General features: G+C 40.0%; 1 protein-coding gene and 1 long non-coding RNA gene across 2 annotated transcripts in view; both read left to right on the top strand.

Moving 5' to 3' along the window:
* LOC133532372 (uncharacterized) overlaps positions 1-26,086 on the top strand; it is a 136,150-nt gene extending 110,064 nt beyond the window's left edge. Inside the window, exon 2 of the long non-coding RNA XR_009801686.1 lies at positions 25,665-26,086. This is a non-coding gene — a long non-coding RNA (uncharacterized LOC133532372). The remainder of the gene's footprint in view (positions 1-25,664) is intronic.
* Positions 636-25,075, top strand: LOC133532367 (xaa-Pro aminopeptidase ApepP-like). Its single transcript, XM_061870980.1, has 18 exons — positions 636-875; positions 1,855-1,946; positions 2,594-2,718; positions 3,560-3,731; positions 4,369-4,475; positions 5,941-6,076; positions 6,853-6,948; positions 7,622-7,698; positions 8,802-8,936; positions 9,176-9,256; positions 11,040-11,117; positions 17,408-17,538; positions 18,276-18,428; positions 19,529-19,658; positions 20,729-20,906; positions 22,327-22,418; positions 23,865-23,978; positions 24,850-25,075. The coding sequence occupies exons 1-18, from the start codon at positions 844-846 to the stop codon at positions 25,033-25,035; spliced, it is 2,115 nt and encodes a 704-aa protein (XP_061726964.1). The 5' UTR covers positions 636-843; the 3' UTR covers positions 25,036-25,075.
* Positions 26,087-27,302: the final 1,216 nt, after the last annotated feature.

Raw genomic sequence — 27,302 nt, 5'->3', positions numbered from 1 at the left:
TACACATCTCGATGTGGCGCGTAGCGACATCTACCGAAAGACTGTTCCATCTTAACGGCACCGGAATTCCAAGTTGCAGAGGCGGCGCTAGGCGTGGGCGACGTAGGCCACCGCCTACGGCCTCGCGGTCCGAGAGGCCTCGCGCCTCAAATAAGTATGTACCTCGGATACAACGTGAAAATTTTCGTTATTTCTTGCGTCACCAGAGGGCCTCGCGAAATGTACCTTGCCCGTATAAAATGTTGGTCTTGCCCCGCCACTGCCAAGTTGTATTGAGAATTCACCAGTAACAATATGCTAAGTTAGCTCTGCTACTAAAGCAATTTTTGACGGCGTTAGCCGCAAAAGCTGAAGGGGCCGTTTCCAATCCGGCTTCGAGCACTAGCGGCCGGAAATCATCGCACTCGAGTAATGCGTAGCTTAGTCATCAGGTCATCACACGTATTGGACAGTTTTTAACCCCCGCCGCAAAATTTGACACCAATGTATGCCTATTTTTCTGTCTGTGGCATCGTGGTTCTCAAACGGATTGACCGATTTCGATGCTGTTTTTTTAACGTGAATGCGAGTTTCCTTGCGGCGATTCTTAACTATTTTTGATAAAATTCGATCCAAGAATATCAGCTGTTTTCAATTCTCTTCATGTGGTGCTCTGTCCAGGGCCTATACGAGGCGATTATTTACGTTTTTTTTTCCAATTTTATTATCATCTCAATTAATTTATAAGTAACTACGTCGTCCGTAACTAGTATATAAATCAATAAGTTTAATCTGTTATCTAAATCCGACAGTATCTGCAATATTGGAGCTCTGATATGGCTAATTGATACAGTATTTAGTGCGATGGCGCAGTGGGTAGTGCTTTTGGCGCTCTGGTAAGTATTTATTCCTCTTTTTTCATATTCCATTTATCGTTTTTTTTCTTGAAGATATTGCTTTAAGATTGAAGGTAGCCTTCGGACTTTTAATTTACTAAGTTATAAGTAACCGAAATACCCAATACCCTTATATTATAGTTTTGTTCTAAAATGGCGGTTACATTAAATAAAATTGACCAATCAAACTGGGTCTAGGATATAAAAACAGGCTTTAGTTAGAGACCGTCTAAGCTATCTTTGCGCCGATTAGAACAGAACAAAGTCATGTTAGGTCAGGTCATGTCATAATACCTATATGTCATATTTTCATAGATATTTTCCACACTTTGTCATTGCAAATGCACCGGGCCGCGTAGCCAACGTTACAATCGTTAACGCTCCGTAGCGTAGCGTAGTCATCTACTCTCTCTATCACTCTTCCATATTAGTGCGACTGTGACAGTTGCATTTCGTTCGCCACGGAGCGTGAACGATATGCACGTTGGCTATGCGGGCTGGTACCTTACTTATCTATGAAAGTACTATGATTTTAAAGTCGGACCAAGCCAACTCTGCAGTGACTTGGCGCGTGCCAGCGTGTAATAGTGCCATCATAAATGTCAATATATTATGAACATATCGTCGCCGAAAAGTCGGTGCGAATTTACTAATTAAAAATATATACCGTAAATTCACCCAACTTGAATGAGTAGGTAAAAGCGACTTGACAAGCTCACGTCGGGCCTACGGAATTAATTAAATATAATAAATAAATAAAAAGTCATTTATTGTCGCAAAAAATAAATAAATAGGCACAACAAAAAAAGATAGACACAAGCACAATTAAGTATCAATACCAGTCTTCTTTTTCATAAAGTCTAAGTTTTCTATTACGCGACATTCAAATAATAGTGAACATCTGAACGAAGAAGTTAAGTTAGTATTGGAACAATAGTTGGGTGGTTTTGTGGTGTGTGGTGACAACCTGTCTTTTCAGCATAACTGCGGAAGCGGTATGGGGCCACATCCTACGGCCAGGCCGCACCATGTCCAACTTCGAGTGGGCGGAACCTGATGAAGCAGTCTACAGTATGTCTTATTAATGTTTTTTTTACGTCTATATATGGGTAAACTGAGAGGACGCTCGAGCGGAGGCAATTAGCGAAGCATCCGGTGCAGCGACCATGTTTATTACACCAATGCAAATGGGCTTGGCATCGCTTGACGTTGTACGCAGTAATAGGGTTGTTTCCATCTACAAATCTCAGGGCAGAATTGTATCCCAATACCTAAATTCTTTTGAATTATAAGAACATGTTAAACTACTTTTAGGGGACCTGTAATGACCATATTTTTGTAAATATTAAATTTAAAATATCTTTTGGCACACGTCACGTGACCAAACTCGAAACGTCATTGAAGATTCTGATGACGTCACAACTCTCGGATTGACACTGTTGACAGTTAGGTGATAAACAACAAATGACAAATGTCAGTTGACAGTTCGTATCTTCTGCGTGTGTATGTAGTTATGTGTCAAACCGTAAACTGTGACGTCACACAATTTTCAAAGAGCGTTTTGGGCGCGAAAACATCTGTCAAAATATATTTTGTTTAATTAACATATTTAAAGCCGTTTTTTGTAACCTACAAAAGTTGAATTTTAGGGCAACTTTTAGTTAATATAGAACGTATACCAACCAATAATTTAACCATGTTTGTTATACTTATTTCAGTTGAAGATGGCACCGGGCGTGCTTTGAGCGCCCTAACCGCTGCCGAGCGTATCGCAGCGCTGCGGGCCGTTATGAAGGAACAAAACGTCGACGCATACATCGTACCTACGGCTGACGCACACAATGTAAAGCTCTGGGCTATAACCGCAAAAATCGAAGTTCGTCATTTGCGGGCATTTTCTCTGTCACTCTAATTACGTCTTAGTGAGAGTAAAAGAGAAAAATCCCCGCAATTTGCGAATTTCGGTTTTCATGGTAGGCCCCCTGGTCTCCTAGGAAATTGGTTCCGTCATATAGCGGCCGTAATACACCGGTCGAATGACGTCACTAGAACGTTGTCTATGTAAACAAAATGGCGCGGTTTCCTATAGGGCGGTGATTGTTGAAATATTATTTCTGCGTCCGTAATATTACGGTGCCTATAGGGAGCGTGCATGAACTATAGGAGGCAGCACAGGAGCCGTCAGATTTTTGGCGCGAGGCCTAAATGTGATGGTTATTGTTCCGATGTCGCCCACAAGATGGCAGAACCTACTATGCACAAGAAAACACGTGACGTGTAAATGTACATGTTTATGGTTTCGATTCAGGTCACAAGATGGCAGACCCTCCAACGCGCGCGGTCCCTATATGACGGTAGCGCTATCCAAGGAAACCAGAGCTTAAGTACGCCATAAGAACGCTATTTATCCTTTTTTCCGTGACTAAAGGGGGCGCTAAAATGGCCGCCATTTTATTGTCTGTCGCCATGGCAGTCACGGCTCTAACAAGTATGTAATTGCAAGTAACACATGACTGCCATAGCGATAAATGCGCGACAATTCTATCAGTGCAGATTATACTTTTATTCGGATATATGACTTTATTATGTAGGTATCGATTTAGGCAAGGCCATCAGGCATATAACAAAACAAAAACGGCCAGGTCATATAACTTTCTTGAGTTGAGTTGAGATTTTGTTTTCAGTCCCAGTACATAGCGGCATCAGATGCTCGCCGCGAATGGTTATCAGGCCTTACCGGTTCCTCCGGCACCGCGGTAGTGACGAATGACCACGCCTTGGTGTGGACCGATGGGCGCTACTTCACACAGTTCGAGCTACAAGTGGACACTACACAGTGGACGCTTATGCGGCAAGGTAACGTTAGACTGAGAGATGAGAGATCAGTCCGCGGTAGTGACCGACGACGCCCTATTGTGTGACAGGCGTTACTTCACGCAGTTCGAGCTACAAGTGGACACTACACAGTGGACGGTCATGCGGCAAGGTAACGTTAGACAGAGAGATGAGAGATCAGTCCGCGGTAGTGACCGACGACGCCCTATTGTGTGACAGGCGTTACTTCACGCAGTTCGAGCTACAAGTGGACACTGCACAGTGGACGCTCATGCGGCAAGGTGATGTTAGACGGACAGATGAGTGATGGCTGGCCGCGGTAGTGGCCCTAGTGTGTAACGGGCGCTACTTTACACAGTTCGAGCTACAAGCGGACACTACACAGTGGACGCTCATGCGGCAAGGTGACGTTAGACAGAGAGATGACAGTCCGCGGTAGTGACCGACCACGCCCTGGTGTGTGACGGGCGATATTTCACACAGTTAGAGCTGCATTTTGTGCCTTTGAAACCCTCGCTATGCTTAGGATTCTACTTAACTAGAAAGTGTAGTCACTCCAGCGACTAAACTCATTTATGTCAAGGACCGTGACAAAAAATGTGATTTTCCGCAAAACGAATAATAATGGTGGAATATATAACATTCTGGATTCTTGCAGGCCAGGACCTGACGATCCAAGCGTGGTTGGCAAGCAATCTGACCTCCGGAGATGTGGTGGGGGTGGACCCCACCACTTACACTAGGACGGCGTGGGTGGCGTTACAGGTACAAATTACTTTTCCTTTTTTCTAGGCGCGCTGTGCGAATCGTTGATGATCCCAAACTCACAAGCGGTATTGAATCTTTAAGTCTAAGGAGAGTCAAAGTCAAAGTCAAATCTTTATTGCATATCACAAATCACATAAGATGGAACAGAAAGTGTGGAAGTACATGTGACGCCCTGCAAGGGCACAGCAATTTAAGAGGACTAAATCTACTTTAAACAATGAGAAACCAATAATCTAAACATTGCAATTAAATACATGAGTTTTAGCATAAACCATTAGTATTACCATCAATCATTAGTATCCTCTTCAAAGTATTCACTTTGGGAATAATAGCATTTATTTATTAGAAATATTTTTAATAATTTAGTGAATGTAGTAGTTTTTTCCTCCTTGACTTTGAGAGACTTTGCTTCCTTGTGTGTGTTCTACCGCTTGTACAATGGGCTGTGCTCTGAAGAATTGTTTGACATGATGCCCACGGCTACTTTCTATCACCGCCCCGCTCGCCGTCGGCAGGGTGTTCATCCTCATAACTTAGAACCTAAATGCTCGCGTACTGTGCGGTTCAAGAGGAATTTCCTCCCACGGACGCTCCGGCTGCGCAATGAGCTCCCTTCCCAGGTTTTCCCGAGGGTCTACAGTATGGGGTTCTTTAAAAAAGGAGTGTACAGGTTTTTAAAGTGTCGGCAACGCGCATGTAACACCTCTGGAGTTGCAGGCGTCCAAAGTCACAACTTTAAACGGTAAAATCACAACTACAGACAATTTTCTTTGCTGTAAAAGTTAACCAACGGCAACTACAGAAATGAAGTCGATAAATAAATAAATAATAAATAAATAAATAAATATTATAGGACACTAGTACACAAATTGACTAAGTCCCACAGTAAGCTCAATAAGGCTTGTGTTGAGGGTACTTAGACAACGATATATATAATATATAAATATTTATAAATACTTAAATACATAGAAAACACCCATGACTCAGGAACAAATATCCATGCTCATCACACGAATAAATGCCCTTACTAGGATTTGAACCCGGGACCATCGGCTTCGTAGGCGGGGTCACTACCCACTAGGCCAAACCGGTCGTCAAATCGATCGTCGGTAGTCGATGCCATGAATAACCAGTTCACGAAACAATGCCTTCACGAGTTTTGTAATTGCTGAGATAAATCAAGATACCTTAGATGCCTGAGCCCAAAATCCACAATGCGTCGTCCATTGCCATATATCTAAGAACAGGCCTTACGGACAATAAGAATGGGGCCAGTACAGCGCTAACGCCACAACGCGATTGGCGCGCGGGCGATTGGTCGCAACTAGTTGCGTTAGACTGCACGATTGGCTCGAATTCGTGTGCGTGACACCGCTGTACTAGCGCCATTCTTAGTGCCCATCAGGCTCGTCCTTAGATGTATGTCAACGGCGTCGTCTTAATGTTTTTCATTTGTATTCAGAACGCCTTAACCCCATCTGGCATCGTGCTACAAGCAACAGAAGACAACCTGGTGGACAAGGCGCGAGAGAACGTCGGCGAGCCGGCCCCCGCGCGCCCTAATAATCCAGTGTTTGGTCTGCCGGTCGAGTTTACTGGTACCTAAAATATCATTTTCCTCCTGTCCGCGACTTCCAAAATAAATAATTTTATATGCCCTTTTTTTGTAAAAAACCGTTAATAGTACATTGTGCAACGAGGGGGGTAAGTAAAAATTCGCAATCTTGGTCTTTAGATGTACGACAGCCGCAGGCTGGAGAGCATTCACGACCCCCGGAGTTACACACAATATTTTTCATCACACTTGCGATGACACAAAAAAACTTAATTTTAAGCGGAATAATTCTTGAATACGGTGACATTTCAAACATTCGTCCGCCATATTGTCATTCTTTGACAGATTAGGCATCGAAGACACAGACCTATCCGGCATTCAGTCACGGTTGAAAATTCGGGTTATTCCCACTAGTTACCACCAAGTTATTACCAGTGGTAACTACTGGTAATTTTTTTCCCACCTTTTACCTCTGGTAACTACTGAAAAAAAATCCCACTAGTTACCACAAACTTGGTTTGGTGGTAACCAGTGGGATTTGGTAACCACTGGTAAAAGGTGTAATTTTGTTTCCCAGTAGTTACATATTACCTAACTACAGTTTGCGTGCACTGCCCATACGCGAGTCGACGAGACAGGACACGACCTGCGCACATTCATATTTGCAAAACATTTGATGTGAATGCGAATGTCGATGCGAATATTCGTATATACGAATGGAACTATAAATATTCGTCATAATTGCGTGATTTAATACAAACATCCAAACGTAAACAGTTACACGCAACAGTTTGTGCTTAATGTCTATTTCCTTTGCAGGAAAGCCATCGAACGAGAAGATCGCTGAACTGCTGGCACAGATCTCAGCGCGAGGCGCGACGGCGCTCGTTCTCACCGCTTTAGATGACATAGCTTGTGAGTTCAAAAAAAAATACTTTTTTTTTAAATGGTGGTGTAGATTTCAGTCGAGTACCGTGTTTAGGCAATGAAGCTTGCTGAGCTGCTTAAGTAAGGTATGAGATTGAAAACCTTCTTTATATCACTATTGTATACAATTATTTTTCTACGAGTCATCTAAAATAATACTTTTATACTATAAACCTAAATAAATAATGAATATCTCAGTAGACAAAAATGTAGTACAAAAGACATAAACTCCGCGAATCCCCGCGGCCCCGCGCCCATTTAATCTTTTCTATGGGAACGCGGCATGTGATTGGTCATTTTTTTTATAATCGACTATTGCGTGTCGAAAAGAATCTTATTGTTGGGTTAGGAGCCCATACATGAAAAGTACGAAATTATAGTGGTCTATACGAAATCTTAATTCAAGCATTACAGTCGTCGAGTAGAAAAAAAAAATATTATTATTGTTGTTATATTGTTTTGAATAACTTGATTTGTGTTTCATATTCCCTCTCATTGTGTACAATCCTGCACTAACTACAAGTTTCTGTTTGACCCAATGGTTGACTGGTAGAGAATGCCTTAAGGCATTTGTACAATTTTATATCGTACAATATAGTTTAAATGAATAAATAAATAATAAAAAAGTATTTTTTTACAAAAAAGTGTTCGTTTCTTGTAGACACGCTGAACCTCCGCGGCTCGGATATCATCCACAACCCGGTGTTCTTCGCTTATCTCGTGCTGAGAGCAGACGTAGTGAGTTTATTTCATTTATGGTCAGTTACGCACATACCTAGGCAAATACCTTGGCAAGCAACAAAGTGTGGAGCGCCACAATACGATATACACGATGTAACACGAAGAACCCGAAAGATTTTAACCAAACACTTCTGAGCCCAAAAGAAGGAAAAAATGTTATATGAGTTTAAGTTAATTTCGCCATATTTTTTTTTGTTTTTTTTTTTTTTTTTAATTTTTGAATGTAACATAAAAAGTTAATTTTATGGTAAAACTGGCACTGAAAATAATTTTTCAGTTTTTTTTTTTTTGTAAAACCTAGTTTTTGCAAAAGTTACTTGTAACTTTTTGACATATATCAATACGGATATATTATTTCGACTACGCCCTATAATGGCATCATCGCCATTTAAAAATCGTTTTGTATTTATTTACAATAAGATGTTTTTTTTATTGGTATTAACTCTGCAACTAGGCGAAATCCAGAAAAGTTTATGTAACATTTTAGTCTCTAAATGTGATCAGCCCGCGTAGCCAACGTGCATATCGTTCACGCTCCGTAGCGAACGAAACGCAACTGTCACAGTCGCACTAATATGGAAGAGTGATAGAGAGAGATGACTACGCTACGCTACGGAGCGTTAACCATTGTAACGTTGGCTACACGGCCTGGAATACACTGTTAAAATCTTTCGGTTTCCTCATGTTACACCGTGTATACGTCGGTTTCCTATGAAAACAAAACGTAGATATTTTAGCGTCAGAATTACCGTTAAGGTACAAATAGAATTATGGCTAAATTCAAAAATTACTATGATAAAAAAAAAAATTTTTTTCAAAGTATTTTGTCATTTTTAACGCTTTAGGTATCTAGAGTCAGACCAAACTAAGTTGGCAGCGATTTTGATAGCTCATCCTGTGCAAGTGTTAAGTAAACGTCATAATTTCATAGAAGTTTGACGTTTAAAATAACACTTGCACAGTCTGGGCTGTTAAAATCGCTACCAACTTATCTTGGTCTGACTATGAGTTTTTGTCCTTTTCTGGTAAAAATATGTTGTTTTTATTTTATTGTGAAATCGTTTTTTTTTTCTATTTAAACCTTGTCCAAATGTTTCCAGACCACAGACAACATAATCCTGTTCTGGGGCAACGGCGAGCTGCCCGCCAACGTGTCATCGTTCCTGGCGGCAGAGGGCACCACCGTGACGGCACGTCCGTACAGCGAGATTTTCAGCTTTCTGAGGGAATTGCCGGTATGTACCTAAGTAAATTAAATCTAATGGATTTCTTCCCTGGTTTCAAACTGAGGCGAGAAATATTGACCTTGAATGCGTTACACATCCTAGGTTTCCCCTGTCTCTAGTTTTGTTATTAGTATGAGAATTGGCTTAAAGTCCGGCATAAAATAAAATAGACATAATTCTTGGGATTGACAAGGAAATGCTGGCGCCATCTGTTAAGTAAAAAGTGAAATTTATGTTTTTATTTTTAGAGCACTCTACCAGAGGGCAGCACTATCACTGTTTGGCTGTCACAAGATGGAAGCCACGCCATACATTTAGCGGCTGAAGCTGTAAGTACATTATTTGTCTAAAATTTATATTTATAATCCTTTGAACGCCAAGCCTTGAGTGTGCGGGGCATCTTCGTGCACCTTATCGGAATGCAAGAAGGTTGATATAGTCAAATAAACCGGTAAAAAAACCGGTTTATTCGCCGAGCGACGCTACGACCGGTCGGCCTGGTGGTGTGCCACGTAAACATAGATACCGACATAGGAAGAAATCGGTTTTATTGTTCTAAACCGTTTAATTTGGCAAGAACTGTTCTCATAAAACCGGTTTAAAAATAACGGTTTTTCGAGCGAAACCGAAATTAAAAAGTTTTGCGCCAAGTACATGATAACGGTTTGGAAATTTAACCGGTTTCCGAGACATGGTCCAGGACGTACTGCATGTATACCTATAGTAGATGGTCTACCAAGGGATGAAAGATAACCATTTTTGAAGTAAAATACATGTGTGAATACACATTACTAAATACAAAACATAATGGTAGTGTCAGAATACAGGTATCTGGGCTTATTAATAGATTACAATTTTTCTTGGAAAAGTCATGTCAACAAGTTATGTGAAAAATTAAGAATTGTACTAGTAAAACTACATCAGTTAAAATATGTATTGGATAGGGCCACGATGTTTACTTTATACTATGCGCTGGCAAACTCTCTGCTTTCTTATGGTCTGACATGCTATGGTAGGACATTTAAAACTTATTTAGACAGGATTAAATCATTACAGATACGCTTTATGAAACTATTAGTAGACAAAAAAACTAAAACTCGCTGTAAAAAAAGTGACTATGAGGAATTATTTGTGGAATGCCGTATGTTGCCGGTGCATGAGGAAGTAGGGATGTTGCTGGCATTAGAGCAGTTCAATAAAGATGAATTTAAAAACTATATTAATCGCCCTAGATTAACAAGAACAATAAGTAAAAAAATGTTAGAGGTTCCGTCGTGCCGTAATAATTATTATGGAAAAAGAAGTAGAAAGTATCTGGTCCCCAAATTGTATAATGAAATACCGTATGATATAAGGGAATGTAAACTAGTTATTTATGGAATCGGGAGTTTATATGGGAATTAATTATACAACAAATCCTTTTAAATTTAGAACCGAGTTTTCATTGCTTATCGTAAAAAAAATGTAATAGAAAGTAAAATGCCCTGTTCATAGATAAATCATGAGTCACTTTCAGAGCAGGAGAAATTAAATAGTACATTGTATATTAAGGGCGGTAAACATGACTTTACGAACGAGTGTGAATTGAAGCTCCAAGCCGAAGGCGAGGGCTTAATTAACACGAGTTCGTAATGTTTTTCATCAAACTTATAAGGAATGAAATAAAATTTCGTACGTACAGTCAGCATCAATAGTAGCGGATGAAACAACGTGCCAAAAGTATCTGATATTCTGTATAACTTTTCCAAATATAGATAAATCTCTAAAATTCACGTTCAAAAGTATATATTTTACAGTCTTAATTATTCTACATATAGAACCGAACCATCAAATGTTGTTAAGCTGTTACAGAATGGTAGATACTTTTGACACCTTGTTTGATCCGCTACTTTTGGTGCTGACTGTACATTACAGGCCTAGATCGAAATTTAGAACTTAAGGACGGCACCAACTAGCAAGTGTGATGAAAAAATACTTTACAGCCCTAACTCGTAATTAAGGATTTAACGCCATATCGCCTACGTGTTTCTTCGTGTTGTGTGTTGAGAGAAAGTGTGATGAAAATGTTTTTTTCTTTACAATTAACAATTGTCTTATTTTATTATTCATTAGGAAGGCAGTGTTTCGACAATATCAACGGTCTCCCCTGTGGCTCTGATGAAGACGGTCAAGAACGAAGTGGAACTTAAGGTAACATTTTATATTTGGTAGGCAGCCATATTGGGCTAGGGTAGGCTCTAAGGATGGCCCATAATGCGTACTATGCCTCTGCCTCTCGCGTCGAATGATAGCCCCTATGACCTATAAATAAATAAATAATAGCACATTGTGCAACGAGGGGTGGTAAGTGAAATTTTGGATACGAGGGTGGTAATAAGGAATTAAAGACCCGAGTTTGCAATATTCTTACCCCCGGAGTTACACACAATGTTTTTCATCACACTTGTGAAGAAAAAACTAAATTTTTAACGAAATAATTCTTAAATACGGTGACATATCAAACATTCGTCCGCCATTTTGTAATTTTGACAGGTTAGACATCGAAGGCACAGACCTATTCGGCATTCAGCCACGATTGAAAATTATGTAAAAATATTTGAAACGGCTGTTAAATTAAACAAATTAAATAATTTTAAACATAATCAAAAATATTAAATTATAAACGTCATTATTTTAAAAGTAAAACTCTATTATGCTGCTTGGTTTGTATGAATAATTAACATATTTAAAAAAGAAAAGCTATAACTCCCTAGGGAGCTGTACTCATCACACAAATAAATGCGCTTACCGGTATTCGAACTCAGGACCATCGGCTTCATAGGCAAGGTCACTACCTACTAGGCCAGACCGGTCGTCAAAATCTATGAATCATGTTCCTTCAAGTGTTTTTTGGTTCAGCATAATTCGAAAAATAATCCATAAAATATTTTTGAACCGGTTCTTCACTATTCAAATGTTACATTTATAAATAAATTAATATGCAAAATCTCTGAATAATTATTCCAAACATTTTACGTGACAACTACTCCATATAGCTTTCATGTTTGTGGGTATGTAAGTTTCTTTGTTCCACCCTAGCAGCTATATTCCTGAACCGATTTAGATGTTAGAGGTATCGTTGGAATCCGTATGTCATCCCGAGTAATATAGGCTATGTAACGTCATAATTAAAACAATATGGCGGACTATGTATTTTTTTTGGGCAGTCGTATAAAAAATGAACTGTCGTCAGAGGCCGTCATTCGACGCGAGAGGTAATAGTGAACTAGGCATTACAATATAGTCATACCAAGATAAAGCCCGACCAGAAATATATGATCATTGCCATAAGGGCGCTGTATTACTCATGTATAGGGTGACACTTCAGTTTAGTATGAAAAAATTATTTATAAATAAATAAATATTATAGGACATTATTACACAAATTGACTAAGTCCCACAGTAAGCTCAATAAGGCTTGTGTTGAGGGTACTTAGACAACGATATATATAATATATAGATATTTATAAATTTGACTGTTGACTGGTAGAGAATGCCTCATGGCATTAAGTCCGCCTTTTGTAATATAAGGTTTTCTTTTGTGCAATAAAGATTAAATAAATAAATACTTAAATACATAGAAAACACCCATGACTTTGGAACAAATATCCATGCTCACCACACGAATAAATGCCCTTACCAGGATTTGAACCCGGGACCATCAGCTTCGTAGGCAGGGTCACTACCCACTAGGCCAAACCGGTCGTCAAGTTCCAATGAAATTCCGCAATATGGCGCGTGATCATATAATACTGGTCAGGCTTTAACTTGACAGCGATTTTGACAGATCCGACAGTGCAAGTGTTATCATCATAATTTCATAGAAGTCTGACGTTTAAAATAACACTTGCACTGTTGAGTGTGTCGACATCGCTACCAACTTATCTTGGTATGACTAAACATTCAGATGACAAACACGTAGCGACATCTCTGTTAAAGATATAAAAACAAGAGCCGTGATGCAAACAACAGATGGCGCTGCAGACTTCGGTCTCATATGGCCGGGACTTCTAGTTCGTTGGTCTTATGAATTTTGAGCCTCGTTTTTATCATCGCGCTATCGAAATTTCTAGAGACGGTTAAATGTTTTTTAATCGTAGAAGCAAAGGGGACGGAGTAAAAATATGTATAAAAGGTATAAAAGGTTTAATAGGGACCTTTTTAGGGTTCCGCAGTCAACTAGGTACCTTTTTTTTATACTACGTCGGTGGCAAACAAGCATACGGCCCGCCTGATGGTAAGCAGTCTCCGTAGCCTATGTACGCCTGCAACTCCATAGAAATTACATGCGCGTTGCCGACCCTAACACCCCTCCCCCCTCTCGTTGAGCTCTGGCAACCTTACTCACCGGCAGGAACACAACACTATGAGTAGGGTCTAGTATTATTTGGCTGCAGTTTTCTGTAAGGTGGAGGTACTTCCCCAGTTGGGCTCTGCTCTAGATCTGGAATGACATCCGCTGTGCTGTGCCCTACCACACAAAGCAAGATGACATTCATAATGCCCATACCTCTCTTGTGGACGTAGTTTAAGGACATACCCGGGTCCGAATACCCTTATAGTTTCCCTTATAGGTACCCTTATAGTTTCGCCACGTCCGTCTGTCTGTCTGTCCGAGGCTTTGCTCCGTGGTCGTTAGTGCTAGAAAGCTGAAATTTGGCATGGATATATAAATCAATAAAGCCGAAAAAGTCGTAGAATAAAATCTAAATTTTTTTTTTAGGGTACCTCCCCTACACGTAAAGTGGGGGTGATTTTTTTTTTTGCTTCAACCCTACAGTGTGGGATACCGTTTGAAAGGTCTTTCAAAGCTAATAGGGGTCTTCTACAAATTTTTTTTGATAAAGTTAATATATTCGGAGATAATCGCTCCGAAAGAAAAAAAATGTGTCCCCCCCCCCCCCCCCTTTAACTTTTGAACCTTCGGTCAAAAAAATATGAAAAAAATCGTGGAAGTAGAGCTTAAGAAAGACATTAAATGAAAACTATACCGGACATGATCAGTTTAGCTGTTTTTGAGTTATCGCAAAAAAAATCCGTATCTAGTATATCGCAAAAAGACGTACTATCCACAGTTCATCCTTTGGTTAAATAAATAAATATTATAGGACATTATTACACAAATTGACTAAGTCCCACAGTAAGCTCAATAAGGCTTGTGTTGAGGGTACTTAGACAACGATATATATAATATATACACTACCTACTACTTTACTTAAACTTAAGCGTTTTCTGAATAAATTTCTTCTATTCTATTCTATTCTATATAAATATTTATAAATACTTAAATACATAGAAAACACCCATGACTCAGGAACAAATATCCATGCTCATCACACGGATAAATGCCCTTACCAGGATTTGAACCCAGGACCATCGGCTTCATAGGCAGGGTCACTACCCACTAGGCCAGACCGGTCGTCATAATAATATAAAATAAAATAAAATAAAATAAAAAAGCCTTTTATTTCTTGCAAGTAGTTAGCTAGTTACAGTGTCAACATGATTCGAAAAAATTGGAAGGAATATCTCGTAATTATGATAAGTAGTCAACAATTTCCTTATATTTACAAAAAAATTAAATTGATTTTTTTTTTAAATAACTCTAAGAATATTCCTACGCTATGAAGCAAGAACCCCTTCTCGGGTAAAGGCCTCCTCCAGAGAGAGCCAGTTTGATCGGTCTTGTGCTGTTAGAGTCCACTTTGGGCCAGCAATTTTTGCAATGTCATCGGACCATCGCATGTACGGTCTTCCATCTTTGCGTTTGCCTCTTGGTCCGGGCCACGTAGTTATCTGGTTAGTCCATCTTTTGTCTGCCATTCTTGCGACGTGGCCTGCCCACTTCCATTTTAACTTTTTTGCATAATCTAGTGCATCTATCACATTTGTTTTTTTCCTAATAAGTGTATGTCTAATTTTTTGTATCTTCTTTATATTTGTAACACTGCGTTCCATGCTTCTCTGACACGTTTTTATTTTGTTCTTTACATTATTCGAGAATTTCCAAGTTTGTGCGCCATATGTGAGTGATGGAAGCAGACATGAGTCCATAATCTTCCTTTTAAAATGAATCGGTAGATTTTTGCTCTTGAGTACTTCTTTATGACTCCAAAATTTGTTCCAGGCAATCTTTATCCTTCTCTCTACTTCAAGCTCATTGTTGCTTCTGTCGAAAGAGATTTGTTTGCCTAGGTATATGAATTCATTAACGTATTCTATTTCGATACCTTCGATAATAAGTGGAATTTTACTGCTGTTTGTCATGACTTTTGTCTTATTAAAATTTATTTCAAGTCCTGCGTCTCTACTAGCTCTCTGTAAAGTACGTAACATGTATTCTATTTCGGAAAAACGTTCGGAAACGAGCAGGATGTCATCAGCAAATCTGAGGTGGTGAAGGTACTTGCCATTTATTCGTATTCCCATGTGTCTCCAGTTTAATTTTCTCATAATTGATTCCAGCACTGCAATAAATAGCTTTGGCGATATAGGATCGCCCTGTCGTACGCCTCTTTCAATTTGTATGGGCGGGCCGATCTTCTCTAGGTGCACTCTGCTTATACTATTTTTGTACAGCTGTTTTAGCACATTAATATATGGAGTCTCTACATGTTGAGCTTTCAGTGATTCCCATATAGACGAGTGGGATAGCGTATCGAAAGCTTTTTTGTAGTCTATAAATGCGACATACAATGGCCTTCTGAACTCTTGATATTTTTCTATCAGGAGCTCTACAGTATGAACATGGTCCATAGTAGAGAACCCGCTTCTAAAACCTGCCTGTTCTATTGGTTGGTTATTTTCTATGGTTTTGCTGATTCTTTTATCAATAATTGAAGAGAAAAGTTTGTATAGACTCGGAAGTAAACTTATGGGTCGATAGTTTCCAATGTCTTCAGGATCGCCCTTTTTGTATAATAGAATAATATTCGACTCTGACCACTGTTTAGGTGTTTGAGCGGTTTTTATTACCATGTTAAATAGATGTGCAAGCGGGTGAGCCAGAGCTGTTGCGGCATGCTTGATTGCCTCGTTGGTAATTCTGTCGGGTCCAGGACTCTTTTCTAATTTTAGTTTTTTAATTTGTTGGATCACTTCTATTTCGGTGATTTGTTCTATTTCGTCCGCATTGTAGTTTAAGTCTTGTTCAGATTGACAGTCATTTTGGGGCATTTTTTTCTTTGTAAAGAGCTCTATAAAAATTGCTTGCTACCATTAAGATATCGCTTCTGTTTTGAGTTGTTTTTCCCGAGGACTTAACTCCTTCGATCCAGTTTTTGTGCGTTGTCAGTTCTTTATACGCCTTTTTGATACTTCCCGATAGAGCAAGATGTTTTTTAATAACTTCCTGTCTATGCGTTAATAATATACCGGTTAATAATCTACTATACTTTAAGCTCCAGTTTAGCTTATTGTGACGGAAGAGTAACTACGGAATCCTACTCTGAGCATGGCCCGATATGCTCTTGACCGATTTTTTTTATTTATTAAGAAAAGGTAAGCATTTGACCACAATCTCACCTGATGGTAAGTGCCGATGCAGTCTAGGATGAAACATGCTTACCTAAAAGATGTCTATTCACTCTCAATTTCAAAAGATCCAAATTATAGTGGACTGGGAATAGATTAGAATAGAACTACGAGTATAGCCGTTTATACTGTATACTAATTATTTAGTGGTCAGTCGGTTAAGAAAATAAAAGCGAGTGTAGGTAATTTTGAAGTCCATACTACTTCAGAGGACCGACCGCAAACATTTGATCTGATCTGAGAGGAAGATGAAGAAACTGCGATATCCAATATTTCGGCGGCCCTCTGTACATTACTTTGATTTTACAAGCTTCTATTTAACTTGAAATGTTCGTATGTACTTATGTATGTTCGGGTCATATTATTTGATTGAGCTGAAACTTCACATAAATGGTATCATACACCATCAAGGGCATCGAGCTTATTTGATAATCGAGGAGGTGGCCGTAGGAACACTGTGATGATAAAATTTATATTTACTAATTTTTGATTGAAATGTCTCGATGAGTCTTAATTGCAGCCGTGGCCGACCTGGAAAGCCTTAAACAGATTGCGTTCCCAGGTCGGTCGCAGCAAGGAGAACATGCTGAAATGGGGCGCCCTAGGCGGCTCAGACACCCAATGCCCATGTGGGACGACTCCCCAAACAATGAAACACATGCTGTCCTGCCCGGCGTGCCCGCATGCCTGCTCTGAGCAGGACCTCCGTCATGCGACGGACAGAGCGATAAATGTCGCTACCTTTTGGTCCCGCAGTTTGAAAGTCCGAAACCATCGACACGAGAAGAAGAAGAATTGCCCGTTGAAATAAAAGTACAGTCAGCAAACAACAAACAACAACAGCAAACAAAACGCTTATGTCAAAAAATATCTTTTTGACAAAAAAAACATGGTTCTGTATATTGCAGGGTTTCCGTTCAGCCCACGTCAAAGACGGTATAGCGGTGGTGCGCTTCCTCCGCTGGATACACGAGCAGGTTGACGCGGGCGTCAACGTCACCGAGGTCGACGTGGGGAACAAGCTGTTAGAGCTGCGAGGGTGAGTCTCTGTCTCTGTCGCACGTCGACGGTATAGCGGTGGTTCGCTTCCTGCGCTGGATACACGAACAAGTTGACGAGGTCGACGTGGGGAACAAGTTGTTAGAGCTGCGAGGGTAAGTTTATTTTGTTATCATGCTGCTAAGAGGGACTGGGACACAACATACCTATACCCTACTCTTTCCTTCCGAGCAGAAAATTTCCTGAAAAAGAATAGTCTTTGTCAGCGTCACGTCACAGCGTTTTTCACATTGTCAGATCCGATGTTAGTTTGGAAAAAAACAGCTTCTGGAAAATGCCCCATGGTATTAAGTCCTTTTATTTTTGTATTAAGTCAGTCGATCCGTTTTTTACAAGCTTTTATTTAACTTGCCCTGTTATAGTAGGTAGGTAGGTGTTAATGTGGGTCAAATCTTGGAAGTTGAATTTGATCCACTTCCCGAATTCCAATTTAGCTGAAAATTGTCATACATATGTAAGTCGGGTGACAATGCAATATTATGCTACCATCGAGCTGATCTGATGATGGAGACACGAGATGGCCATAGGAACTCTGTGATGAAACAACGCAACCTAATTGTGTTTGGGGTTTTTAGAAATGTTTCGATGAGTATTAATTGCATGGCATGTGGTAAGGAAAATACAGTCAGCGATTAATTTACCAAAAAAATTGCTTTTTTCGTTACCCTCTAGTTTTACTATAAGAGTTATAAAGTTCTTTTCTTTTACTTCGTCTAGCGAAGAGCAAGACTTCATGGGAGCCTCGTTTGCTACAATCGCTGGCGCGGGCGAAAACGGAGCCATCATACATTATAAGGCGGACCCGGACGGACCGCAGAGGGTCATCACTAAAGACGACATGTTGCTGGTTGATTCTGGGGGACAATACAAGTAAGGGCACAATACAAGTAAGGGCACAATACAAGTGAGGGCACACTACAAGTGAGGGCACAATACAAGTGAGGGCACAATACAAGTATGGCAGAACCGGATTTTCAGCTCGCCTGCAAAATAATGGGAATTTAGAAAGCGACGCATATACAGTGGAATCCGTTCCGTTTATTATGACTCTTCTTATATTGACCAACCGCTTACTATGTATTCGTAGGTAACAATTTTTGGAACAATTTAATACTTAACAATTAAACAAACTAAGTAGAAGGTATCCTCCATGAATTCCGATATACTGTAGTAGCATTTCTCAACCAGCTTACTTTTTAGATTTGTCGTAAAACTGTTTGATTGTTTTAAATAACCAGGAATTTTATTATAAATCTTAATAGCTCGGTAATAGGGACCGTTTTTGTGATTGGCCAGTTTTGGTTCTGGGAGTTCTAAATACTGTTGGCGACTGGCGTTTTGGCAAAATTTAAACGGGTGTATGTTTTTGTGGACAAATATGGCTACTTCTAGAATGTAGAGAGATGGGAGGGTTAAGACCCGAGGGTTCACCCGGTATTGTATAGTCCTAGCCCTAAGTATACGTGTTGCATGGTAGATTATAGGAAATTGTAATAGACATAGTCATAGTTTAACATTATTGTTGTTACTAACACTTATATGGGCTATGCCTGAATTAAATGATTATTTAATATAATTTAATTTAATTTTAAGAGTTTCCGATTTTTAAAGTAAGGTCTACAGATATGAGGTTGGTGGATATTGACTTGGATTCTCACGCATTTTTTAAAATTAATTATGATTATGTTTAATTTGGAAAACTTAACAAAAACAAGTCATTATTAATGTTGTTTTAAATGACATTCGTTTAGTGTGAGGTGTTGGTCACTTCCCTTCAATGTCATTATATGCGGATACCTACTTAACCCCTTATTCATAAACGTCTACTAAAGTTACGATGCCGCTAATAATCGTTTGTCCCTTTCTATCATACCAATACTTCGGAAAGGGACAAACAATTATTAGCGGCATCGTAACTTTAGTAAACGTTTATCCTTATTCATAAACGTCTTAAAGGTTAATGTTCACAGAGACGGAACAACAGACATCACCCGCACTCGACACATGGGCACACCCACCGACATACAGAAGCTCACATTCACACGCGTGCTGAAGGGACAGATCCTGTTGGGCACCGCCGTGTTCCCTAGGGGCATCACTGTGAGTCTTATTATCGGTACCTTTTGTCCCTTGTGTACTAAAGTGCCGTAGATACCATATGATAAATATATACATACCTAGTATACTCAAAAACCTTTCATGTTTATTGTTAGATGAGATAATTGAAAGTTTTTTCGGAATACTCAGTTTTTGTTAAAACTTACAACTGATTAAAATTCAAAATTCAAAAATTTATTCTGCAAGTAGGCCTCAAGGGCTCTTTTACAAGTCAATACAACATTTATAGTAATAGCATATAGTGACATGAAAAATACATAACAACATTTATAAATACAACAGCCAATACCTGGATAAACATTACATTATAATAATCTTAAAATAAATAATTACTACAATACAAAAGAGATGTATAGTCTCTATGGTTAAAAATACATTAAATCTAGAGATGTAAAAGGTCCCCAATGTCAGAGTACTAATACTAATAAGATTTGGAGGTGTAAAGTCTCTCCAAGAGTCAAAATAAAATTAATACTAAATAAATAAATAAATCGCGTCTGGACTGTTAAGCTAGCAGTCTCATAAACTAATGCTCACAAACAAATACACAATAATAATTACATTAATAAGATTTGGAGGTGTAAAGGTTCTCCAAGTGTCAAAGAATAAAAAATAAAAAAGTGTATGAAATACATGTTTCACGTCAGGAGACTGTTAATTTAAGCTAACAATCTTAAAACTAGTTCTACAGAATACATAACTGCTATACACATATCATAACTACATAACTACTAAAATTCAAAAACATGATATCCGCGGTCCCGAGCACGGACATCCATATTATTATTTCGCACTCGATGGTCTCATCGGAAGATCAGCGCTGGAAGTCGCCAGCAACATGCTGAGATGAGGCCATTTCGTGACACTTTACTCTCACTATGTTCTCTTTTATGTCTGTCTATTACTGTTTGTGTGTTTATGAATAAAACAAATTATATTCTATTCTATTCTATTCATATCGCTCACGCTTAGGCTCAACAAGAGTGAGAGACCACGAAGAAGAAGAGTGTAGCTATTGGTTGTACTTACAGTAAATGTATTATTTTTGCCAGGGCAACGTCCTAGAAACCCTCGCTCGCAAGGCGTTATGGGACGTGGGTCTGAACTACAACCACGGCACGGGGCACGGTGTGGGGCACTTCTTGAACGTACACGAGGGCCCCGGGGGCATTGGCTCTGCCCTCATTGCCACGGATCCGGGCATCTTCCCGGGCATGATTTTCAGTGATGGTAAGACACCATGGGGCATAGGGCACTTCCTGAACGGGCCCTAGTAGCCTATGGGCATCTATCAGGGCATGATCTTCAGCAATGGTAAGACACCGCGGGGCATACCAGGGGCACTTCCTGAACGGGCCCTAGTAGCTTTTGGGTATCTATCCGGGCATGATCTTACAGCGATGGTAAGACACCAAGGGGACACGAGCGGCACTGCACTAGTGCACTAGAGGCTCACGGAAATAGTCCCGGGCCTGATCTTCGGCGATGGTCGCACTAACTACGAGTAAAGAGAATTGAGTATAGAGGCGTATTGTCATAATAAATTTTGTAGTCTACTAAATTTACGGCCATCTTTCGACACAGCACCAAAACTCTTAGAATGATATATGGCTTTTGACCTATGTTCTTTCACTGATATGTGTATCAGACGCTATCGCCATCTACTCGAGTATAGGCCAAACGTATATCGCCATCTATTCGAGCATGTTTTTTATTGATTTTTCGAGGCATTTTTTCTTAGACTTTATTTCTTATACAGAGTTATATGTATCTTTGCACGCACGTCTTGAACGTATTTCAGTGATGTGGCCTATAAACTGGTGGTGACGGTAAGTACTGTAAGTAGTAAGACTACTTACTACCGCCATCTATCGCATGCGAGTTTCATTACGTTGCAGTATGTCGGCTGAATTAGATGTAACCTCTCAATAATCCGCAATGTAATCGCAATCGCATGCAGTTCGCGCGCCGTTTAAAAGAGCCCTAAAAGTGAATGCTTTAAGTTTAAGGCTTTAAGTTTTTTTGTACGGTGCCAGACAGACACACACATAGATAGCGGTCAAGCTTATACCTAACACCCCTTTTACTGCGTCGGGAGTTAAAATGATCATATAAATAAATAAATAATAACATATTTGGGGACAATCTTACGCAGATCGACCTAGTTCCAAAATAAGCAAAGCTTGTCCTATGGGTACTAGGCGACAATATACTTAATTAAATAGATAAATAACTGCATACTTATATACATAGAAAACACCCATGACTCAGGAACAAAATATCTACTCGAAACCGGGACCATCAGCTTCATAGGCAGGGGCACTACCAGCCTGTATCTTTAGGTATTTAAAAAAAGGTAAACAAACAATTTGTACATTTTCGGGTAGTTTTAATATTTATTGGTTAACCAACCAAATACAAAACCACCTGGATCTGTCACTGAACGATCTGACTTTAAACCTACATTATTTGATCATGTAATGTTTTCATCTAGCTGCCTTAAGGAGCCATTTGAGGGTAGATTTTGTTAACCTTTTTTTAAATACCTAAAGATACAGACTATAGACACTAGGCCAGACAGGTCGTATACCTATAGGTAGTCATTTAGAGTAGTCGAACATAATATAAAAAGAATCCCAAATGTCCTCAGAGCCCGGCTACTACGAGGTAGATGAATACGGCATCCGTCACGAGGACTTGGTGGAGGTCATCGAGATGACGAAAGACTCCGACCACATTTTTGTAAGTTTCTTCAAGCGTATATTTTTCATTTATTTATTTATTCTTATATAATACAATCATTGTACCAGAATTCACACTAAGTTACTATCCATATGTTTTTCCAGCATTTTATCAAGTAGTACAGTCAGCATCAAAAGTAGCGGATGAAACAACGCGCCAAAAGTATCTGATATTCCGGATAACTTTTACAAATATAGATAATTCTCTAAAAATCACTTTCAAAACTATATCTTTTACAGTCTAAATTGGTCTACATATAGCACCATCAACTTTTGTTAAGCTGTTACAGAATGGTAGATACTTTTGAAACCTTGTTTGATCCGCTACTTTTGATGCTGACTGTACCTACTTAGCGTAACTTCGCGCGCCAATACCGCGCGCACCAATTTACTTACCAATGCACCTAATGCCAGAGGGCCTACCGCGAACCACGTTCGACGTGTTGCCTCCCTGTCACACACGAATTAACAAGTGCGACAGGGAGGCAACACGTCGACGTCGACGACGTTGTAGGCCTTCTGGAGGCCTACCGCGAAAACCGAAATTCGCAAATTGCGAGGATCTTTCTCTTTTACTCTCACTAAGACGTAATTAGAGTGACATAGAAAAATGCCCGCAATTTGCGGATTTCGATTTTCGCGGTAGGCCCTCTGTTCTCGCAATAATCGCAAAACGGCTAATAGTTGCCAACGTCATGCAGTAGATGGCGCTAGTAGTCAGGGCAGTGTTAATATTAAATGAAAGGTCCACCAAAATAAATGTATTTAACTACTCGCTGACAAAGTGAGTACACCGAGTTCACAAAGGTTACAAGGCGGCAATTATGTTTCTTAATATTTAATTTAAGAGCTTTGTTTTATGTACTGTTAACGCTACTGTTTCGTTTTTAATGGAATTGAGTTGAGTTGAGGTCAGTTATAATTATAATCGATCCACTCTTTCGAGATAAGTAATTCTACTTTTTTTTTTTAATACTACGTCGGTGGCAAACAAGCATACGGTCCGCCTGATGGTAAGCAGTCTCCGTAGCCTATGTACGCCTGCAACTCCAGAGGAGTTACATGCGCGTTGCCGACCCTAACCCCCCTCGTTGAGTTTTTACTTTTTAGCATTTGGCGATATTACGCCTGTTGTCCTGAAGAAACATTGGCTAAAACCTGTTTTAGACTTCCCTATTTCTTGGGGCTCTATTTCCAGGATAGAGGCGTGTAAATGGCAAATACTCTGTATCTAAGTCTGTTAGGGTCGGCAACGCGCATGTAACACCGCTGGAGTTGCAGGCGTCCACAGGCTGCGGTGACTGCTTACCATCAGGCGGGCCGTATGCTTGTTTGCCACCGTGGTGGTATAAAAAAAATCTAAGTTGGCGAGGGAGAGGCAGGATATACGAAAATCAGGGCTCTAGAAAGTCTACTACGGTCTAGTACGGTCTTAATTTTTTTTCAGGCGGAAGGCTTGGTAGGCGACTTCGAAGGTCGTGGCGCTCTTGGCTTCTATACGATCTCATTAGCGCCGCACCAGACCTCCTGTCTGGATGTCAGCATTCTGCAGGACTTTGAGGTAAGAACCACCAGACTTCCCAGTATTCTGGAGGACTTTGAAGTTAAGACGTATATACAACTCACATAACGTCGCGCGGAGGAATGAAATAACTTCAAAGGTCGCGAGTCTCTCTAGCGCCGCACCAGACCTCTTGTCTTGATGTCAGCACTCTGCAGGACTATGAAGTAAAGACGTATGGGACATAACGTGGCAGGAAGTGAAGTACCTTCGAAGGCTGCGTCTCGGCTTCTACACGATCTCTAGCGATGAATCAGACCTCCTGTCTAGATGTCAGTATACTTCAGGACTTTGAGGTAAAGACGAATAGGACATAACGTGGCAGGAAGTAAAGTAACTTCGAAGGTCGCATCTCGGATTCTACATGACCTCTAGCGCTGCATCAGACCTCCTGTCTGGATGTCAGCATACTTCAGGACTTTGAGGTAAAGACGAATAGGACATAACGTGACAGGAAGGTAAGTAACTTCGAAGGTCGCATCTCGGATTCTACATAACCTCTAGCGCTGCATCAGACCTCCTCTCTGGATGTCAGCATACTGCAGGACTTTGAGGTAAGGATGTATGGGACTTAAAGTGGCTGGGAGTGAAATAACTTCGAAAGTAGTGTCTCGGCTTCTACATGATCTCTAGCGGGGAACCAAACCTCCTGTCTCGATGTCAGCATTCTGCGGGGCTTTGGGGTAAGGATTTATGGGACTTAACGTGGCTCTGGCTGGGAGTGAAGTAGGGGGAAATACTTCAGACATAAACGGGCGACAATAGTCGCACGCTTATGTCTTTTTATTGATTATTTAGGTTTTATAGTACATAAAGTATTATTTTAGATGGCTCGTAGAAAAAGCATTGTACACAACATGTTTTTTTTTAGATTAAATACATAAACGACTACCACGCCCGTGTGCTGGCTACCTTAGGCCCAGAGCTCCTCGAACGCGGGCTGAACGAAGACTACGCCTGGCTGGAGACAGAATGTGCACCGATACGGAGCGCCGCTATCTTAATTACTGCCACACCGCTCCTCGCTTTGCTCGGTGTCGCTAGGATTTTCATATAATTTCAAATATCATATAAATATAGTAATTTTTTAAACGCAATTTGTTTTATGTTACAAGCTTTTATTTACTTTCTCCTGACCGTTGTCTGTTTGTAATCAAATCTTGCAAATTAAATTTGACCCACTTCCCGGTTTCCGATGAAGCTGAAAATTTGCATACATACATATGTATGGTATATAGTCGGGTAACAATACAATATTATGGTACCATCGAGATGATCTGATGATGGAGACAGGAGGTGGCCATAGGGAACTCTGTGATAAAACAACGTAACCTAATTGTGTTTGGGGTTTTTAGAATTGTCTCGATGAGTATTAGTAACTTGTGGAAAGAAAAGTACAGTCAGCGATAAAAGCTTGTACCAAAAATGAATTTTTTGCCAAAAACTTATTTTTGGGTTCATTTGTATTGTAAATTAGGTTGGATCTCTTAAAATAAGAAGGTTACAATAGTACGACGATTAGAAAAAAAACTTGAAAACTATATTTTACTCTTAATCTGGTAAACCAATTTAGGTAATTAAAAAGTGCGGCAGCAAAACGCGTCGATACGGAGCGCTGCTTCTAGCTTTGCTCGGTGTCTCTAGGGTTTTCGTGTAAACTTATAAGTAATTCAGATATAAGTATAGGGACCGTGCGCGTTGGAGGGTCTGCCATCTTGTGGCCTGGATCGGAACCATAAACATGTACATTTACACGTCACGTGTTTTCTTGTACATAGTAGGTTCTGCCATCTTGTGGGCTACATCGGAACAATAAACATCACATTTACGCCTCGCGCCAAAAATCTGACGGCTCCTTTGCTGCCTCCTACAGTTCACGCACGCTCCCTATAAATAAAGTTATTTTGTAAATGTGCTTTGTTTCATTGTTTTAAGACATTTTTATGCACTAGAGTAGTGTAAAACTACGCATGAATGGAGAAGGATTGCGCGACAATGAAAAGCTCCGCCATCTTTGTCACGGTTACACCGCTCCTCGCTTTGCTCGGTGATGCTCGCTTTGTTTGGTGTAATTTCATATAAAAATATCATTAAAATTATTTTGTAAACGCGCTTTGTTTTGTTTTATACACCTTTTTTTATGCAAGTCACGGGCAGAAGCTAATTCTCTCTATTGTAGCAGATTCACATCTTTCTTTCTTCCTAGCGTTGTCCCGACATATTGCCACGGCTCAAGGGAGCCTGGGGTCCACTTTGACAACTAATCCCAAGATTTGGCGTAGGCACTAGTTTTTACGAAAGCGACTGCCATCTGACCTTCCAACCCAGAGGCTACTAGGCCTTGTTGGGATTAGTCCGGTTTCCTCACGATGTTTTCCTTCACCGAAAAGCGACTGGTAAATATCAAAAAACATTTCGTACATAAGTTCCGAAAAACTCATTGGTACGAGCCGGGGTTTGAACCCGCGACCTCCGCATTGCAAGTCGCACGCTCTTACCGCTAGGCCAGCAGATTCACATCTAAGAGTAAGAAAGTTTGTAACGCGAATATAAAAGTTAGACCTGAATTATATATTTATATTTATTCATTTAACTATTTGCTTAAAATCAATATTTGCCTAATCAAGTTCTAATATGCACTTAGCACTCACAATAATATGAACCTACTTGTTACGCTGATCCTTTAAAACATGGTATACTATCTGTGGTCCCAATTGAGCCTTACTTCAGTTTTCTTTTTGACCTCTTGTCTGTGTTATGTAATATAGTATAGTATAAAATTAAATAACCATGTTAGTACCTACTTATCTTACGTCTAGTGTTAAATGATGACATGACTTACGTCAAATTAGGTCCGGAAATACTACATATCAGGTGGCATGAGTGAAGATGATATGTAAAGGAATTTCATACTGCCTTACACACCTAGGACTGTAAAGCAACCTTCTTTTGTTTTTTAACGTCAAATTGTGACACAACGTTTTGATATCCAACCATCAATTAGCTTCAGTTAGCTTGGTACGGTGATTTGTTGTGCATATTCGTTGCTAAGCAACGGCGACGGCGCATCGCGCAGGCGCGCGGACTTACGCGCGTAAGGTTGTACACCGCTGGTAGAGTGGGGAGCCGAGTAGGTCGCCACAAAACAAATTGACTACAATTTTTTGTTTTAATTGTAAGTTTGAGAAAAGCACTATACATATCTCGGCGAGAAACGGGGTTGCCGGCCGCGTATCTCTATCTCATCTACTTGGCCTGCAACCCTACGTTTCCCGGCCTCTATAGTAATGTACTATTACTTAATTTCAATTTGTTCACTCTATA

Source organism: Cydia pomonella, chromosome 27, assembly GCF_033807575.1.
Source record: "Cydia pomonella isolate Wapato2018A chromosome 27, ilCydPomo1, whole genome shotgun sequence".
NCBI classification, from domain to species: Eukaryota; Metazoa; Arthropoda; class Insecta; order Lepidoptera; family Tortricidae; genus Cydia; species Cydia pomonella.
This window is presented reverse-complemented; position numbering and strand designations above follow the sequence as displayed.

What these genes read in the sequence shown, in the direction of transcription:
- LOC133532367 (XM_061870980.1), top strand. Translation starts at nt 844, where the DNA reads ATGGCGCAGTGGGTAGTGCTTTTGGCGCTCTG. An exon ending in CTACGGCTGACGCACACAAT is followed by an intron (nt 2,719 to 3,559) that starts GTAAAGCTCTGG and finishes TTTTGTTTTCAG; the next exon opens with TCCCAGTACATAGCGGCATC. An exon ending in TCGTGCTGAGAGCAGACGTA is followed by an intron (nt 7,699 to 8,801) that starts GTGAGTTTATTT and finishes AAATGTTTCCAG; the next exon opens with ACCACAGACAACATAATCCT.